Source organism: Dendrobates tinctorius, unplaced genomic scaffold (genome assembly GCF_039654945.1).
Source record: "Dendrobates tinctorius isolate UK_male_01 unplaced genomic scaffold, ASM3965494v1 ptg000060l, whole genome shotgun sequence".
Lineage (NCBI taxonomy): Eukaryota > Metazoa > Chordata > Amphibia > Anura > Dendrobatidae > Dendrobates > Dendrobates tinctorius.
Window position 1 is genome coordinate 16539261 of NW_027361728.1, and position 20278 is coordinate 16559538.

The following is a 20278-nucleotide window of genomic DNA, read 5'->3' on the forward strand; positions in this document are numbered from 1 at the left end:
TTCCATAGGAAATAAAGGTACTGTACAACGCATCAGAATCTGCTTCGGACCCGCAGGGCCAAAACCGCTGCGGATCCGCAGCAGAATCCGCAGCGTGTGCACATACCCTAAAATATGTTACAAAGTTTCTCATTTTTACATGGACTATTGAATTGATTAATGGAAAAAATAATAATTAAAATGATGGTTACTCATGAAATTCTGTGGTTGGTTGTTGGCCTTTGTCATAAGAAGCTTTAATTACTATTTTTTTTTTTAATTTTATATGTGTGAAATGTATGTGAAATTAGAAAACACCCAGTAAATGATATTTTCGATTTCCAGGTGGGAGAGGGAAAGATGGAGCACCTATAATATCCTTTCCGGAATATCCCAACTTTACAGAGATTCCTGATGATGATTTTCTGAATGTTGTTACCTATTTAACAAGCATCCCAAGGTAAGCATGCCAACAGGCAAAACCTGTTGTTGCCAATGGGAAATCCATTCTGATTGGATTCAGATTTCCAGTATACAAAGTTATTTTCACCTAATAATGACTAATTTCAGGCTATCCTAAAAGGAAATAAAAAATGTAAAGTACAACATAAGTCACAGGAGTTAAATCAGATTGTGAATGTAGAATACATTTTCATGTTACCTCACCATGAGCAAAAGGTGTCCATATCGTCCTTTGCACTCAGTCATCATCCACATGTCATTATTGTGGGCAACAAGTCCACTTTTCTCCTACTTAACAGAATTGGTAAATGAGGTCTGATAAATGTAGTAATTACATTTATAAATTACGTTTGAATTTTGCTGTATAGATTATGGTGTTATGGTAGACATCAGATCTTCATGTTCTCCTTAGAGGCTATCTGTAGGATCTGCCATCAAAATCAGATCAGTGGAAGTTCAAATCCCGACTCTCACAAAGATTGAAAGTACTCGAGCATGTAGCCTGTCCTGTTGATTTTAGGTAAATCTGTTTTTAACAGAGACTGCTTAGTATTACTTGTCATCAGGAATTGGACTCCCTCCCGGAAACCTCCTTTAAAAATCTAAGCCCTGGTGCAACTGGGTCGCCCTCCCAGGGCTGTGGGGTACTCGGTACCGAGCCGGACTCACAAAGGGGAATGTCACAGAAGCGGTGACCCGGTCCGTGGCCCTGGGCGCCCACGTAAAAGGGGTTAAGTGATGGAATAAAGTTTATGAGTGAATGATTTGTGACGCCACCTGTGGTGTTCGGCAATGAAGATGTTAAGCCGACGCTGCAGACAGATCCTCTGGGACAGATGGTGTGGTGCAGTAATGATGTTGTGGCCCTCCACAGGTAGGGCAGTAGTCCCAGGGCAGTGTAGATGAAGAGATAGGGGAGAGACGTAGATGGTGCAGTGTCAGGCACAGAGATGTAGCAGTGCTGAGGGTGTTGCAGGAAGAAGGCAAGGACACAACAGGGTGCAGTTTCTTCACCTTTACTTTGCTTGGCAAATGCAGTCCAGGGTCCAGATTACATATGGCACAGGAGCTGGATAGCCTGGAAACAACTTAGAAATCTCTCTATGCAGATAGGTTGTGTAATCTCCTTCCTAGCGCTTATTTTTAGGTACTTGCAGTACCGTGTTACACTGAAGTTCCACTTGCTTATTCTCTTTAGAACTCCCTCGTATGGCAGACAGCTGTAGCCTTCCTCTTCTGGCTCACACGTCGCTGTTGTGCCTCCAAGTCTTATGTGGGAATAGAGCATTTACAGCTTCCTATTCCTCTGGTTTCTGTTGCATGACCATCAGTGTCCGTACAGCCTTGGAGACCGGGCTCCAGATCATGCGCTATAGCTGGTAATGAGCCTGAACTCTCTACTCAATCTCCCAGCTCTTCTCCTCCACGTCCACACACATTGTCCTCCTCACACGAACGCCTAATTTCCCCTTCGTGGCCCCCAGAGAGTAGCTCCTCCCCCAGTTTTGGTTCAGAGCTCCCTCTGCTGACCTGGAATGGAAACTGTGTTGTGTGTTGTGGTTAACTGCTAGAGAGATCCTTTATTGCTTCCAAGCATGACATCACACTCCCTAGGAAGAAGGCAGTGCCACTGTGGCGACCATACTCTTGGGGGCGCCACATTCCCGCCTAGTGCGATTCAGTACTCCCGGACTGAAGAGAAAACATGTAAAAAAAAAACATTTTAACAGATGAACAATTGTAACTGTTACAAGATTTAAAAAAAAATGAAAAATTACAAAAACCAAAGCTCAAAAATAGTCCTAATGACAACTAGTCCAAGCGTCAATGTCCATGGTCCAATTCCTGAGCAAGTTGGTAAACTATTTACAAGTAGAGTTTTTACCACACATAGTCCTGTGGTCCAATTGTACATCGAAACAAAATAAAATATTCAAAAAGTCTTACAGAGTCTCTGTAGACACAAAACTTGAAACGTTGCATATTTACAGGTTAACATTTACAAAACTTATCTATACGTGGAACCTTAGGGGTGGAATACCTTGGGTACTACAGACAGACCTACGTAGCACTTGTATGGGTAAACTGGGTAGCCATCTTCGAACTCTTAGACTCACTGTGGGCATTCACCACTGGCAGGGCGAAGATTCTGTGACTCCACTGCTGGTGTGGCATCCGCTGCCTGAACTTCCTGATTTTCAGAGTTGTCTTGAGTCTCTGCTACTTCAGTTGCAGTAGGCTGGGGAAAGATTAGGACAGGAACTACAATGGCTTGATCCATTCTTGTCCAGTTTGCAGGAAATTCTCCGAGTACAGTGCTGACCTTTTCTTCCTCTTCTATGGGTTGAAGGTTGTTCTGTTCTCCCATCCTTTCCTTTAGCTGGTCAGGGCACAGTTTCAGATGATCCCTCGATACTGCTGATGATGTTTCTCCTCGATCCTTACTGATAAGGCACACTTTGGTGTTGTCGAAGTTTGAGGGTAAGACGGTGTAGGGTTCAGCTTCCCATTGGTCATTCAATTTATGCATCCTTCTTTTCCTCTTTAGGACTTGTTCTCCTGGTGACAAGGGAACTGCAGGTGCATGTTGATTGTAGGTCTTTTCCTGTTTTTGTCTCGCCTGCGCTAGACTCTTCTCTGCACACTCTTGTACTCTTCGGTATTGCTGCTGCCGCTCTGTATCCCAGTCAGCATCTGGTGATGTTACCTCAGGTGTAAGGACTCCCATATCCAAATCAATAGGTAACTTGCCAGGCCTCACTCTCATTAGGTAGGCTGGAGTGCAGTTGGTGGAATTCACAGGTATGTGATTGTAGAGGTCAACCAGATCTGGCAACTCCTCAGGCCACAGATTCCTCTCTTCCAAAGGCAAGGTATTCAGTAGGTCGATCACCACCGGGTTCATCTTTTCACACATGCCATTGGTCTGTGGATGGTACGGTGTTGTCCTGATCTTCTTGCAACCGTACAAGTTACAGAATTCCTGGAACACTTCCGCCTCAAAGGCTGGACCTTGATCTGTAAGCACTCGCTCGGGATATCCGTGTGGTCTACAAAAGTGCTATTGGAATGCTCTGGCTGCTGTCCTGGCTGTTTGATCCTTGACAGGCACGACTACCAGAAATCTCGAGTAGTGGTCAACAATGGTAAGAGCATAAACGTAGCCTGAACGGCTTGGAACCAGCTTCACATGGTCCAGGGCTACCAACTCGAGTGCCTGTTTGGTTATTATTGGCTGCAAAGGAGCTCTTTGGCTGTTACGGTCCTTTCTGCACAGGTTGCATTGTCCACACTCCCGGCACCAATTTTCAATGGTCTTCCTGATTTCAGCCCAGTAGAATCTCTCCCGGAGCAAGGCTTCCAACTTCTTCCATCCGAAGTGTCCAGCTCCATTGTGATAGGCTTCTAAGACCATTGATGCCTCCCTCTTTGGGACTACCACTTGCCACACCAACTCATGAGTGCAGGCATTGATACTCCTCCGACACAGCTTTCCTTCATAAATGAACAGCCTGCCTCTTTCCTTCCACAACTCCTGGGTTTCTTCAGGAGCATCTGGATCCGGGCGTGAGTCAGCTTGTGACAGTAGCTCCTTTACCAGGCGGACGGTGGGGTCGCTATCCTGCGTTTCTGCCCAGTCATGAGAAGGCAATGGATTTAGGGTGGCCTCTTTCATGATAGACCGTCTGTTTCTCACTCCTTGGGCACGTTGGGCCGCAATTGGCCGGTGGAAGGCAGGTAACTCTATTTCTTCGAGTACCTCAGGGTCTTCTCCTGCATCTGGCAGATTAGGCATTCTTGACAGCGCATCAGCATTGGCATTCTTGTGCCCCGCTCGGTACTTGATGGTGACTTCATAGTTAGACAGCCGGGCCATCCATCGCTGCTCCAGTGCACCTAGTTTGGCAGTTTCCAAGTGAGTCAACGGGTTGTTGTCCGTGAAGATGGTAAACTTGGCTGAAACTAGGTAATGCTTGAATCTTTCAGTCACAGCCCAGACTATGGCGAGGAACTCCAGTTTGAAGGAACTGTAGTTGTCAGGGTTCCTTTCAGTGCGACGAAGCTTCCTGCTGGCGTAGGAGATCACTCTTTCTGAGCCATTCTGTACGTGTGACAGTACTGCTCCCAGTCCCACGTTGCTGGCATCAGTATACAACACAAATGGTTGGTCATAATCTGGGTAGGCCAGAACTTCATCTCCTGTGAGAGCCATCTTCAGTCGAGTGAAGGACCTCTCCAGCTCCTCATTCCATTCAAATGTAGGACTCTTCTTCCTGGCTTTCTTGGGTTGGCCCACCAGAAGATTTTGCATAGGGGTGACTATCTCAGTGAAGCCTTTGATGAACCTTCGGTAGTAGCCGACCAACCCGAGGAATTGACGTACCTCAAGGAGGTTGCTGGGCTTCTGCCAGTCCCGGATGACAGTGACTTTATCAGGATCCGGTGCCACACCTTCTGCACTCACTACATGACCAAGGTACTGTACCTTGGGCTTCAGGAGGTGGCATTTGGATGGCTTCACTTTCAGGCCAAAGTTGGACAAGGCTTCAAACACCTCAGCCACCTGGTTCAGATGGTCTTCATAAGTCTTGGAGAAAACAATGACATCATCAAGGTATAACAGGACTTTCTCGAAGTTCTTGTGTCCAAGACAGCACTCCATTAACCGTTGAAATGTCCCAGGGGTGGTGCAGAGCCCGAATGGCATGTAGTTGAACTCACAGAGACCCATTGGTGTAGTAAACGCTGTTTTCTCCTTGTCTGCCTCTGCCACGGGAACCTGCCAATACCCACTAGTGAGATCTAAGGTGGAAAAATAGTTAGCAGTTTTAAGTGCGGCTAATGACTCCTCAATTCTGGGTAATGGGTAGGCATCCTTATGTGTAATGCTGTTAATTTTTCTGTACTCAACACACATTCTCATGGTACCATCCTTCTTTTTCACAAAGACTATTGGAGCTGCCCAGGGGCTACAACTGTCTCTGATCACCCCAGCATCCTTCATTTCCCGCAACATACTTTTGGCACATTGGTATTGTGTTGGGGGTATAGGCCGGTACCTTTCTTTAATGGGGGGAAGATCTCCAGTGGGTATATGGTGTTGAACCCCTTTTGCCTTCCCATAGTCAAGAGGATGTTTGCTGAATACCCGCTCATACTCCTGAGTCACTCGGTAAACCCCACTCTTTTGGTATGAAGGGGTGGAGTCAGTTCCCACATGCAGCTGCTGACACCACTCCTCCTGCTGATTTACAGAGCCATTGTCCTCCACCTGATCGGATGAGACCAAGGGCTCTGCTGCCCGTATTGCATTGTTACTGACAGTAAGCAGCTTAGCAACTGTGGCATACCGAGGTATTCTGGCCTCCTCCTCCCCACAATTCAAGAGGCGTACAGGTACTCTCCCTTTGCGAACATCAACTACCCCTCTGGCTGTCAGGACAGTGGGCCGGCTATCAGAGTACACTGGCTTTACCAATGCTTGGTAATCTTTTCCTCTGAGGCTTATGGCTGCCCGACACCAAATCAACATTTCACATCTGGGGGGTATCGCAATGGGGAAAGAATCTCTCACTCTGACACTGCCAATTTATCCGCCAGACAGTTCTACCTGCTGTCTTTGCATCAGGGCCTTGATCTCTTTCTGCAGAACTCGTTGTTCACTGGAACCAGCAGTCTCGGCTACCTGTTGCAACAAAACAATAACCTCGGCAAGACAATTTTCAATCACATTAGCACCTAGGGTCATCATTGGGTTACATTCTCGTCGATCAATGTCTACAACTATCAGACCTTGAGATTTTAACTCTACTCACCCCACTTTAATAGTAATCTCTTTACATCCTACTTGCGGCATGGACTGACCATTGCTGGCAACTACTGTCAGTTCATCACTTGGGCCACGGTAAGTTCAGAGTCAGCCCAATTCCGCTTGGAAAAGATATATGGCATAGTTGTCACCTGAGAGCCAGTGTCCAGCAAAGCGTTCATGGGGATGCCGTCAATCACCACTGGGAGGATCAGTCGCCCTCCAACATACCTGGCTCGCCAGTTCTTTGGGCCTTGTGGTCCTACTCCTGGGGGTTGGCCCTCTGCCCCAGGGGTTGCTCGTTTAAATAACAATCTTGCGATGTGGCCTGCCTTGCAGCAGCGACGACAGATGGGACGTCCGTCCAGGTCATAGTGATCGTCTCTCCCTCGGCGTGGCGGGATCCTCTTCTTCAGCCATGGGACATCCTCTGGACTGGAGGCCAGCTGGATCTTCTCCTTTGAGGACACCTGCAAGGACTGCACGGTTTTGGCAATTGCAGCCATATTTTTGGTCAACTCCTGGACCTGAAGACGCAGTTCGGCAGATGGGTCTTTGTCCAGAGTCTGTGCATTAGCCTCCACAGGGCTGAGATGTAAAGATGCTGCTTCTTGATGGTATGTGATCGCTTGGCACCTAGGGGGTGCTGGGTGGCTGACAGTTGGTTCATGCAGCACCCGAATAGCCCTGTCCTTGAAGTCTGCAAAGTCTAGGTCAGGGTTTCGTAGGGCTATGATGCGCAGCTGTGCTCTGTGGGTACTGGATAGGAGTCCCTCAATAAATTGCTCCTTTAACAGCCTGTCTCCATCTTTCACACTGTCTGGGTCAATCTGCTATATGGCTCACAGCGCCTCCTGCAGGTTAAGTGCATAGTCCCGTATACTGTCCTGCACTCTCTGCTTACACCCAAAGAATCTCATCTTTATTTCAGCTGCAGTGCGGGTGTCAAAGGTGCTTTTTAGCTTGGCCAGAATCTTTTTGACAGTCTCTTTATCACTGTCCTGCCAGGCTTTTACCTCCTTTTGCGCTGCATCGGTTAGCTGCCCAATACGGATGTTCACTTTTTGGTTTTCAGACAGAGGATACACCTCAAACAAACTGCACAGTCTCTCTTTGAATTCACTCAGGGTATGTGACTCACCTGAGTACTGCGGTAGCCAGGCCGCTCCCGGTATGTAGGGTATGGACAGTGGCATTATGGGGACTGCTGCGGTGGGCGCTGATTCATGCGGTGCCCTGGAGGCAGCGCTGGATGCTGGATTCAGCGGTGCTATGGAAGCCGCAGCTGCGCTGGGCCCTGCATCTTGTGGCGCTGTGGGGTTTGCAGTGGTGTCCGCCGGCTGCGTCTGCTCTTGCTTCAGACATTCTCTTCCCCCCCTAGTTAACGTTGGCCAGGCCCTGGGTTGCGCTGGCTTACCGGTTACCGCTCCACCGGCTGGACGATCGGGGGACGCTGGGGCTGCAGGACTCTGCTTCTCACTTCTCGCGCGCTGGCCTCTTCCCGCGCGGCGCTTCACTTTTTCGCGCTCTTCGGCTGGCTCAGCCCACGGCGGCCCGCCCCTTTGGTTTCCCGTGCGCGCCAAGCAGAGGGGTAGTGGCGGCGATGGCGCCGACAGTCTGTGGCACGCAACACAGTCTCTGGCACCCAGGACCCGGGGACACCGGGCTCCGTTAATCCTGTTCGTGACGCCAAAATGGGTCGCCATCCCAGGGCTGTGGGGTACTCGGTACCGGGCCGGTCTCTCAAAGGGGAATGTCACAGCAGTGGTGACCCAGTCCGTGGCCCTGGGCGCCCATGTAAAAGGGGTTAAGTGATGGAGTAAAGTTTGAGTGAATGATTCGTGACGCCACCTGTGGGGTTCGGCAATGAAGATGTTAAGCCGACACTGCAGACAGATCCTCTGGGACAGATGGTGTGGTGCAGCAATGATGTTGTGGCCCTCCACAGGTAGGGCAGTAGTTCCAGGGCAGTGTAGATGAAGAGATAGGGGAGAGACGTAGATGGTGCAGTGTCAGGGACAGAGATGTAGCAGTGCTGAGGGTGTTGCAGGAAGAAGGCAAGGACACAACAGGGTGCAGTTTCTTTACCTTTACTTTGCTTGGCAAATGCAGTCCAGGGTCCAGATTAGAGATGGCACAGGAGCTGGCTAGCCTGGAAGCAACTTAGGAATCTCTCTATGCAGATAGGTTGTGTTGTCTCCTTCGTAGCGCTTATTTTTAGGTACTTGCAGTACTGTGTTACACTGACGTTCCACTTGCTTATTCTCTTTAGAACTCCCTCGTATGGCAGACAGCTGTAGACTTCCTCTTCTGGCTCACACGTCGCTGTTGTGCCTCCGAGTCTTATGTGGGAATAGAGCATTTACAGATTCCTAGTCCTCCGGTTTCTGTTGCAGGACCATCAATGTCTGTACAGCCTTGGAGACCGGGCTCCAGATCATGCGCTATAGCTGGTAATGAGCCTGAACTCTCTGCTCAATCTCCCAGCTCTTCTCCTCCACGTCCATACACGTTGCCCTCCTCATACGAACTCCTAATTTCCCTTTCTTGGCCCCCAGAGAGTAGCTCCTCCCCTAGTTTTGGTTCAGAGCTCCGTCTGCTGACCTGGAATGGAAACTGTGTTGTTTGTTGTGGTTAACTGCTAGAGAGATCCTTTATTGCTTCCAAGCATGACATCACACTCCCTAGGAGGAAGGCATTGCCACTATGGCGACCATACTCCTGGGGGCGCCACACAACCAATCAGATCTCTGCCTCAATTGAACAACTGGTATCTAATGGCAGGAATAGGCAGCACTTTAATTCTGTTATCTATTGGGTGATGAATAAGGTGGTGTTACGTATTTTGTATATATATACAGCACATGTCCAGTTGTTTAATTTGCCAAAAAAACATTTCTCTGACAAAATTTTGGTCTACCAGAAACTGTATAACAAAGGCCCTCATCTGACGAGTATTCCCATAGTTCTAGCTTTTGCAAATAGTCTCTCCTCTTCACAAAGGAAAAGATCAGGGACTCTAGTGCCACCTAATGGATGTCGCAATCCTACAAGTTAATATTGACTCTTTAAAAGGCCCTACAATATGACTTAGGAGAAGAGGCCAAACGAGATCCTACATTTGCAGACACGTCATGTTTTTTTCCCCTCATAAGTGCAAGGAGATCTGGTTGGTTGGGAGAGATTCCTTTGATAGTGTGCCAAGTCAGGATAAGGAGACTTATAAGCCATGCAATTCTCCCCAGAAAATTCAATATGCAGTAGTTTTTACTGTGATGATGCATGTAAGAAAAGGAGCATACAGAAAACATATTTCCAATACTCTTTTGTATCGCCCACACCTGCTTTTTGTAGTGAAGTAAGCCTAGCTGTTATCTTTGTCATTTATGACTAAGAAAAGTTAGAGCAGATGTTCTAGACGATGATGCAGTTTCCTTCCGTTGGACCTGGCAAATTTAGCCAAATAATGTGACCATAGATTAATATTGTTATCAGCTGTGTAAGGCTACCTACGTATGGAAAACATTCTCTTACTTTAGCAAAGTATTTTTGGGTGTAAATGCAGTCCAGCTGGTTCAGATTAAGCCTGCTAATACTGTTTCTACATATAAACCAAGCCCCACTGGCGTAAAAGAAGGAGTTGTGCATTTCCAGCAGATGTAGGCTGAGTCATGAAAGCCAGCCAAAATTTTCCGGGGACATTCACACCCTATGACTCGTCTGCTAGGCTGTCATGTTCTTTTTGTGTAGTAAACGTTCTCTTGCCTTGGCTGAATATGTCAATCAATGGTATCCCGTTCTACTGCTCCACACACTGACACAGAGACTTTCCTTTGAGAATCATAATATTAACGTACAGAATGAGAATTCTCAAGCTTTTTACTGTAACTGTGAAATATACACATTGGTATTCTGCAGGAGTAGTGGCGTTCTGACTCCGTGACTTGTGCAGTATTCCCCTGTCAGCCTGTCTTTTCTGCAAATACATTTTCTATTTTGGTTATAGTGACATAATTCAGTTAACAAATATGGACTGTGCTTCTTCCAGGTCAGGCTACTTCATTTTCTCCTCCTGCTGTTGTATTAACCATTCATAGCTGCCCTGATGTCAGTATACAGGTACACTGCCAAATGGAAGTGTAAATACGAGGCATGTCCACAATGTTATAGATATATCTTAATACTTTGTATAATAGAGACGTCCCCCTCATCTGGTATGAAAAAGAATGCCCTATATACATTTCTTAAACTGCTTCTTAAAAGTACCGTAATAAGAAAAAAAATTCTAAAACAGACAACAGCACCAGGGTCTTGAAAAATTGAAAAATTTGACAAACACCACATAGTGTACAAGGTTTCGGCTCAACAATGAGCCTTTCTCAAGGTTTGTCGTCATTGTAGTGTTGAAAGACACACATGTATATAAATATATCTCAGTGGAGACAATCATTCCTCATGCATCCAAATGTAAAGGGTGCTCCTGGGCCCACAGCTCCTGGCCAAGGGAGGAAGCAAGCAAAAGAGAGTATACAGACAGAACAGGAGGGGATCGTAACTGCTGCTTTCTGTGAGGTAAATCATTTCACTGCCCATTTAAAAATAATGTTTTACCTCACTGAAAAAGTTGTTTTTCTTCACAGAATCAGCTGTGTTCCCCTGCTGTAATGTCTGTATACTCTTTTGCTTCCTCCCCTGCCCAGGAGCTATGTTGTCTAGCAGCTATGTTCTTGCACAGTCAGACATAGCCTTAACACAGGACATATCAGAGGCACTATTATGAGATTATCTCAGCAGTTTTTTTTGTAACGCATCCAATTGTGGAACTTATTATTATTCCAAGACCTATTGATTAAAATGTAGTTTGATTGTGAGAAAACCCTTTTGAATCCCTACCAGTTCACAGTGCTGCAATACGTTGACCATAAAGGTCTCTGTACTTGCGTGTCAAGTGTTAGATTCATAAGTGTGCAGTTTTCTTTGCGCTCTGTAAAGAATAATGAAGCCATGCAGCTTCAGTGCCATACAAGTGCAGGTTTCCTAATTATAAATCATTGGGCAGCTTTATCAGTGCTGTGCACTTTTTTTCACCTATGAACAACTAATCAGAAAACCAATAAAGAAGATTGATAAAAGGTCAAGGCATGAATAATTATAAAAGAATGTGGGTCGCCCTCCCAGGGCCGTGGGGTACTCGGTACCGGGCCGGTGTCAGCGGGATGTGTCACAGCAGCGGTGACCCGGACCGTGGCCCTGGGCGCCCAAGTAATAGGAAGATGTGAATGGTGGGATGTAGTTAATGGAATAGTTTGTGACGCCACCTGTGGTGTTCGGCAAGGGAGGTGTTAAGCCGACGCTGCAGACAGATCCTCCGGGACAGATGGTGTGGTGCAGCAATGATGTTATAGCCCTCCACAGGCAGGGCTGTTGTCCCAGGGCAGGATAGGTGAAGAGACACCTAGATGGTGCAGTGTCCGGCGCAGGGGATGTAGCAGTGCCAGGTGGACGGATGCAGGAAGGAATGGAGGACACCATGGTATGTAGTTCCAAAGCTTTACTCACAGTCTGTAGTGCCCGCTTCTGTGCTGTGTCCTCCGGGTCAGGGACTCAGTCAACCTCCAGGCAAGATGGAATGCTCCCTTCCAACACTCCGCCAACTTATGTGCCTTTTCTGAACGTCTCCTCTATAGCGCCTTTAAGTGTGAAGATCTCCTAGTACTGAGTTACACTGGAGTTCCTCCTGACAGATGTTCCCAAGAACTCTACTTGTACGGCAGACAGCTGTAGCCTGCTTCGGGGACTCTCTACCTCTGAGTCCCGGTTCTCTATCCGTGTTGCTGTTGTGCCCCCAAGTCTTAGATGGGAGTAGTGCATTTACAGCCCACTACTCCACCGGTGTCTGCTGCAGAACCATTAGTGTCCATACAACCTCGGTGACCGGGCCCTGGCCTTACACTTACAACTTCTAGGCAGGGTTCTTCCTCTAACCCACGTCCTCTGTGTTCCCTTTTACTCCTACGTTCCGTACTTGTCTTTCCCTTCTATGGAAGCTCAGGCTTCAGTTCAATGTCTGTCTCCTCTTTTCCTTTCCCATGCCAGCTGGCTCAGATCACTGAGGCAGCTGCAGCACTCCTTCCTCAATCCCTCTTCCAGGGATCTCCACTCCTCTCCGAGTGGCTTCCTCTCCCAGACTCTCCTTCTGACTGACTGACCGACTGACCTGTAATCCTAAACATCCCGCTATTTTATGTATTCTAAACTCCACCCACCTCCCAGCACGTCTAGTGTTCCAAGCAGGGAACCACCAAAGGTGCTCTGCTTCTCTCTAAGCAAGGAGCCGCAATGTGGGTTTGCTGAACTACTCTATTGTGTGGGGTGCGAGTGTTGGAGCGTGGTTAGGAGCCTCCAACTTACCTTGATGGTGGGGCACCATCACTCCCTTGATAAAGCGCCTGTGGCGGGCGCGAAACGTACGTCGGGTGTCGTTGCATGGGCCTTCACCTCCTCTGCTCCCCGGTAAGCAGCCTGCCTTTACTTGTTTCCACACTTCGGTCATTTGGACCGCTGGGCGGGTCGTCTCCCGGGTTCTCTCTGGCACAATTGCGCAGTTTTGATATGCTGATACATATGTTATTTACTATGTAAGAATCCTTCCACATGTCATTGATTCATTTATGTTCAGTGTCCATTGGACTTGCACATTGACCCCTCTGGATGGTTTTTTTTTTTTTTTTTTTTTTTTTTGGCGCTCTAGACATGTACAACTATGTACAATACACATTTAATTGAGTATGCCATATTTGACTATCTTTTACCATTAGACACATGTCTGTTATGTGCAATGCCCATGGGCTAACTGAACGTTGTGCCATGTAGATTTCGAGCACTGGTATCATTTTATTTACCCTGTCCTTGTCTGTCCTGATTGTTGTATCATTGGGGCTTATCCCCCCTATTTTAGTCAACTTGTATACTTGTCAGCACTTGATGTGAGTACTAATAAAATTTATACTTTTGCATATATTTTGTATCCGTTACTCCGTTTTCTCCTTTTTAAGAATAACCTTAGGAGAAGGTGTAGTACCTCTGTGGCGACTGAGCCTCAGGGGCGCCACAAATGTAACCTTTATTAAGCAAGAATAAGGTGGGTGCGGTGGACAAGAAACAAGAAAAAGGGCACACATGGAATAAACAAGAATAAAAAAGCATGACATATAAATACAACTGTAAAACAGTTTTAAAAAACAGACAGGGCTTGACCAAAGCTACTCCGAAACGCGTGACTGGGTTGACGCATCTTCCTTGGAGGCTGCTACCACTAAAGTACATTAAGACACTGTAGCCCAGTGCATATACATCTTTATTGCACATCTTATGTGCTATTCATATGGCTATCTATTACCTAGTATCACCAATAACTTCCACATTATTTGCTTACCTGTTTCAAGTCCCACTATGGTATTACTTTGACACTTGGTTTATCACATACTATATCATTCCATCATGGGATTCTCTTTTCTCACTGTGTACCAGTTTCACCCTGTTTTTTTTACTATATGGATGTACAATTTTATTCCATGTCCCTATACAACTTATATAAATGTTTCTTCATTTTACATTACCTTGTGCTTTGACAAGTAATCTAAACAACTAATAAGGTAGCCTAGTTTTAGCCTCTTCCCTCTTACCTGAAGTCACACAGCAGAGAGGCTGTCAGTCAACAGCAGAAGTCGTTGCTGGGAGGGGAATAGAGCTGGAGTGACAGAGGCTTCATATCTACAACCTCCTTTGCAAATCAATTGAAATGCTGGTTTCTCAGTAGGGGAGATAGGGAATTGCCATGTAAAGGTATTGCTAGACTTGTCTTTGAACGAGCCACATGTGCATATTAATAGTTTTGGGGAGAGAAATACTGTTGACAAATTCCCTTTAAAATTGTTTTTGAGTATTTTATACAAAAAATATTTTATAAGACTTTGCTAGAAAATGCAGAAATATTTACTTTTATAAATGTTTAAGAATCAAAGTTAAACATGGAATTATAATTTCATTCACCATCCATATATAGAACCCTAGATAAAATATACTGTCAAATATATGACATGTTAATGGCCTATCTCTAGGACTGGTCATCAGTATGAGATAGGTTGGGGTACTGGACCTCCACCAATTAGATGAAAACTGCTCTTCATGGCGGTTCACGTCAGTGTGTACAGGGTGGTACTCATAGACTACTGGCCACTGTGGAGTACTACGCTTTATCTGCCATTCAAGTTTAAAGTTAAAGGGGTTGTCTACTACTCGGATATCCACTTCTCAATCACTATATTTCCTCAGTGTGAAATAATAACAGCTATGCTCACCTCTGGTAAAGGTGCCGTCTAGGAATGTCAGCTCCTGCTTTCCCAGGCTAGCATGACATTGTCATGCCAGTCCTACAGCCAATTACTCTTACTTTCTTTGAACATAATTGACATCTGGAACAGGTGAAATCTGCCGTTGGCCTCTGACTTCTTCCAAATGTCAGTTATGTCTGAAGGAGGTCACAATGAAGTGGATTCTGATTGGCTACATGGTTCATGTGACAACAACGTCATGAGAGCCCCAAAGAGCAGGTGCTGCTGTTCCTTTAACGGCATCGGCACCAGAGGTGTGAGTAACTATTATTAGTTTGCATGGGGGAAATATAGTGATTGAGAAGGGGTTGTCCGAGTAGCATACAACCCCTCTAATATAAGTTGTATAGAGCTGCCTCTGAAAATATTGGGTACTATTTGATAGCATTCATTTTTGTTTCCGACAAAATTCTCTCCTATTGACTTATTCACACGTTGCGTTTTTTCTGTACGTTTTTACAGTGGAATAAAACACAGCACATCACATTACCAGCCAAACCTCAGGCACATGGTGTGTTTTTCATCTTGCGTTTTTTCAAATCTGCGGCATCTCAATTCTTTTAGCATTTTTGCAGAGTTTTTAACTAGTGATGAGCGAACGTGCCCGGATAAGGTGTTATCTAAGCATGTTCGGGTGCTGCCAAGTGTCTTCAGCGTGCTCGAAAAATATGTTCAAGTGCTCACGGCTGCATGTCTCGCGACAGTTGCAGAACATGCAGGGATTGCCTAATAAACGGGCAATCCATGCGTGTGTTGCGCCTGTCAAACAGCGCCGAGACATGCAGCCACGGAGACTTGAACAGATTTTTCAAGCACGTAGAAGACACTAGGTTAACACCCGATCATGCTCAGGTCACATGTTATCCAAGCGCATTACTTCATCATCACTATTTTCAAGTCATTAAAAAATGGGGAAAATTGCACGTAAAAAGCACGTAAAAAAGGCATATAAAAACATGTCAAATATGTGCGTATTTTCTGCAGTGTTTTTCATGCAAACACTGTTTTTTGGTGGAGAAAAGTCGGTTGTAAGTATACTACGTGTGCACATGGCCATCATTGTATCGAATTGTCAGAGTTGCAGTAATCTGTAATAATTCATTTCTGCTTAGTATATCTTCTCGTGTTTCGTTTGCATGCTGTTCCTCCTTTCGCCAGTGTATTAACATATTTTACTTTATCCATTGTGTCACTGTGAACAAGACAATCATTTCACAATCACACGTCATTAACTCCTTCCTTGTACCACCGATTTTATGGCTATGTGTATAATTATTTTATCGTGTGTTACTTTGGAGACAGTTTATGGCTACATGAAAGAGGTAGCTGGTAATTAGGAAGGCAGCCACATATACTTTGTATCTATTAGTATTCCTATCACACACAGCAGTGAAATGGATATGATATCTTCAGAGCTGCAAACAGTTTGTACAGTTCGGTTTTAAAAACATTTGATATTTGTTACATTTTGAGTGTGTTTACATTATGATTTTTAATATATAAATTTTTTTATAATTTTTACAATCTCTTTATTGCAGTCAGGTCTCTGATATTCCTGTACATATATCTAAACCCTCTCCAAATTCATAGTTACTTGACAAAACTTTGGCTGTCTTTTTTTTTTTTTTCTAAACAAGTGAACTAATAGAAGTTTTCAAATTCTGCTCTTCTTTGGAGATGAGCGGATCGATCTGCGGAGGATCGAGTTTGCATCGTAATTCCTGAAATTCTTTGTTTCATGCAAATTTGAACATTTTGAAATTTTTATTCTCTGTTCGCAAACAGAAAAAAAACGGATCTGGCACAATTTCCCATATGGTCAGCGAGTTCCTATTTCTCTCTCCTCTCCCCCATGTGTAGTCTCTGAACGATTACAAGCTTTCCATTATTGAGATTCATGCAACTCTGTCCACCGGGAATCAAGTTGTGTGGGAAAATTTGGGGAAGCCAGCGAATTTGAATGTAATAAAATCCGCTCATCCTTACTCTGCAGTCTTGCATTACACAAAGGAAAAATGGATAATTATTATGCCTGCACATGTTCACGATAACGTTATCATTTGTAGTATTACAAGTAAAACTTGAAAATGTCCCTTTTAACCATGTGCTTTATTCCTATCCTCCTATGTTCTCTTGCAATCCACTTTCACCGACCAATCCCCCCTCCATCACGACTCATATACATCAGCTCCTCTCTCTTTGCTTCTCCCATGTACAGCTCCCATGCACTTCTCACCTTCTTAAAAAGCCTCAGCCCATCTTGCCCAAACACACTGCACATAAAATCTTCATACAATTCCAAAAACTACTTGCTCTTTATCTTCCTGCTCCTACTGATTTCAGGGGACATCTCCCCCAACCCCGGTCCACCATCCCCCAACCTCAACCCCTCCCCTACCTCACATCGAAACCTTAATAATCTTACTAATATCACTTGCACTCCTTCATCTCCTTCTTTCAATTGTGCCCTTTGGAATCCACGGTCTGTATGCAACAAGCTTCCTTTCCTACACAATTACTTTCTGAAAAACTCTCTGAATTTGTTGGCCCTCACGGAAACCTGGATTCAGGATTCTGACACTGTCTCTCCTGCTGCCATTTCCCATGGTGGCTTACAATTCTCCCATTCCCCGAGACCGACAAATAGACCTGGTGGTGGAGTCGGCATACTCCTGTCCCCACAATGCACTTTCCAGGTCATCCCCTCAGTTCCATCACTCTCATTCCCTTCTTTTGAAGTCCACACCATCAGGCTCTTTCGTCCCCTCTCCCTCAGAGTAGCGGTCATATACCGGCCCCCAGGCTCACCCACCCACTTCCTGGACCATTTATCTGCCTGGCTGCCGCACTTCATGTCCTCAGAACTACCAACCCTTATCCTGGGAGACTTCAACATCCCCATTAACAGCCCCACTTCCACTTCTGCATCCCAGCTTCTATCACTAACCACTTCTCTAGGCTTCTCTCAGCTCTCAACCTCTGAAACACACAAAGACGGTAACACCCTGGACCTGGTTTTCGCCCGGCTCTGCTCAATCTCCTACCTAGATAACTCACCACTTCCCCTCTCTGACCACAACATTCTCTCCTTTACACTCACAAATCCTCGCTCACCCCAGCACCCTCCTACCTACCATTCAGTCAGAAATCTACAAGCCATTAACCCTCATACACTTTCAGACTCCCTACACTCATCATTATCCCCAATCTCTTCTTTGTCCTGTCCTGATCTGGCTGTACATCACTTCAATGACACTCTTAGAAGCACCCTTGACCAAGTAGCTCCCCTCACCCTCAGAACCTCCAAACACAGAGTGAAACAGCCCTGGCTCACATCGCAAACCCGATTTCTCCAGCGATGCTCTAGGTGTGCTGAACGCTTATGGAGGAAAACACACACACCAGAAGACTTCATACACTTCAAATTTATGTTAAGGACATATAACTCTGCCCTTCACCTCGCCAAACAGACCTACTTCACCACCCTGATCTCCTCACTATCCAACAACCCCAAGAAACTTTTTGACACCTTTCACTCCCTCCTCAGGCCAAAAGCACAAGCCCCTATCACAGACATTTGCGCTGATGACCTGGCCTCCCACTTTATAGAGAAAATAGACAATATCCGTCAGGAAATCCGCTCCCAATCACCAAGTTCAGTGACTCCCATCCCTCCCTGCATTTCCCCTGGCTCACTCTCCACATTTGCTCCCATCACAGAAGAAGAAGTCTCCAGGCTCCTCTCCTCTTCTCGTCCAACTACATGCACAACCGACCCCATTCCCTCACATCTCCTCCAGTCTCTCTCCCCAGTCGTCACAACTCACCTAACTACAATCTTTAATCTCTCCCTCTCCTCTGGCATTTTCCCCTCCTCCTTCAAACACTCTATCATTACTCCATTACTAAAGAAACCCACCCTTGACCCATCCTGCACAAACAACTACAGACCAGTCCCCAATCTCCCCTTCATCTCTAAACTCTTGGAGCGCCTGATATACTCACGCCTTACCCGTTACCTCTCCACTCACTCCCTCCTAGACCCTTCACAGTCCGGTTTCCGCCCCCTACATTCGACAGAAACTGCACTCATCAAAGTGACCAATGACCTTCTGACAGCAAAACGTAATGGTGACCATTCTCTGCTCATTCTTCTCGACCTTTCTGCAGCTTTCGACACTGTTGACCATCCTCTCCTACTCTCTAGGCTCCAGTCACTAGGCATTAAGGACACTGCTCTTTCCTGGTTCTCCTCCTATCTTTCCGACCGCTCCTTCAGTGTTCTGTTTTCTGGCTCCACTTCATCTCCTCTTCCTCTCACTGTTGGGGTACCTCAGGGCTCAGTCCTTGGCCCCCTTCTCTTCTCTCTCTATACAGCCCCAATTGGACAGACCATCAGCAGATTTGGCTTTTAGTACCATCTTTATGCTGATGACACACAACTGTACACATCATCCCCTGACCTTACCTCCGCTGTACTACAGAACGCCACTGACTGTCTGTCTGCAGTCTCCAACATCATGTCTGCTCTCTATCTGAAACTCAACCTCTCCAAAACTGAACTTCTTCTGCTCCCACCATCTACTAACCTCCCTAAATCTGACATTTCCCTCTCTGTGGGTGGCACCATAATAACACCCCGACAGCAGGTGCGCTGTCTGGGTGTTATGTTCGACTCCGATCTCTCCTTCACCTCCCATATACAATCTCTTGCCCGCTCATGCCGCTTACACCTAAAGAACATCTCTAGAATCCGCCCTTTTCTCACCATGGAAACAACAAAAACTCTCACTGTTGCCCTGATCCACTCCCGCCTAGACTACTGTAATGCTCTATTAATTGGCCTCCCTCTCACTCGACTCTCCCCTCTCCAGTCTATCCTTAATGCAGAAGCCAGGGTTGTCCATCTGGCTAATCGTTTCTCAGACGCGTCCGCTCTTCGCCAGTCGTTACACTGGCTGCCAATTCATTACAGGGTACAATTCAAAGTACTTGTTCTCACCCACAAAGCTCTCCACAGTGCGGCACCCCCTTACATCTCCTCCCTCATTTCTGTCTATCGGCCTAACCGACCGCTGCGCTCTGCAAATGACTTTCGACTAACCTCTGCCCTAATCCGTACCTCCCACTCCCGACTCTAAGACTTCTCCCGTGCTGCGCCAATCCTCTGGAATGCTCTACCCCAAAATATTAGGACCATCCACAATTTGCATAGTTTTAGGCGCTCGCTCAAAACACATTTGTTCAGAGCGGCCTATCACATTCAGTAATCAAAGTCATGTTTGTGTGTGTGTAGCCCATTCACTATCTCCATCTAACCCCCACCCCCTGAAGATGGCTGGACCGTCATTGTAAATACATAATTGTAAATACAAACCTGTGCTTTGTATCCCCCCCACCTCATTGTAGATTGTAAGCTCCACGAGCAGGGTCGTCTTATTTCGCTTTAATTATTGTATTGTTAACGTTGTTACTTATGACTGTTGTGTTTGAAACTGTTCAACTGTAAAGCGCTGCGGAATATGTTGGCGCTATATAAATAAAGATTATTATTATTATTATTATTATTATTAAAATGTAGGATTTTAAACCTTACTCTTTTAGATCTATTAATTTCATATTCATGCATCCATGT

At 45.9% G+C, this 20278-nt stretch overlaps 1 protein-coding gene across 4 annotated transcripts in view; it reads left to right on the forward strand.

Moving 5' to 3' along the window:
• The window catches only part of MCF2L2 (MCF.2 cell line derived transforming sequence-like 2), a 474009-nt gene that overhangs the window by 82772 nt on the left and 370959 nt on the right, over nt 1-20278 (forward strand). For all 4 annotated transcript variants that reach the window (XM_073578748.1, XM_073578751.1, XM_073578750.1 and 1 more), the window contains exon 3: nt 325-439. In XM_073578748.1, coding sequence (XP_073434849.1) covers nt 325-439 — 115 coding nt within the window. The remainder of the gene's footprint in view (nt 1-324; nt 440-20278) is intronic.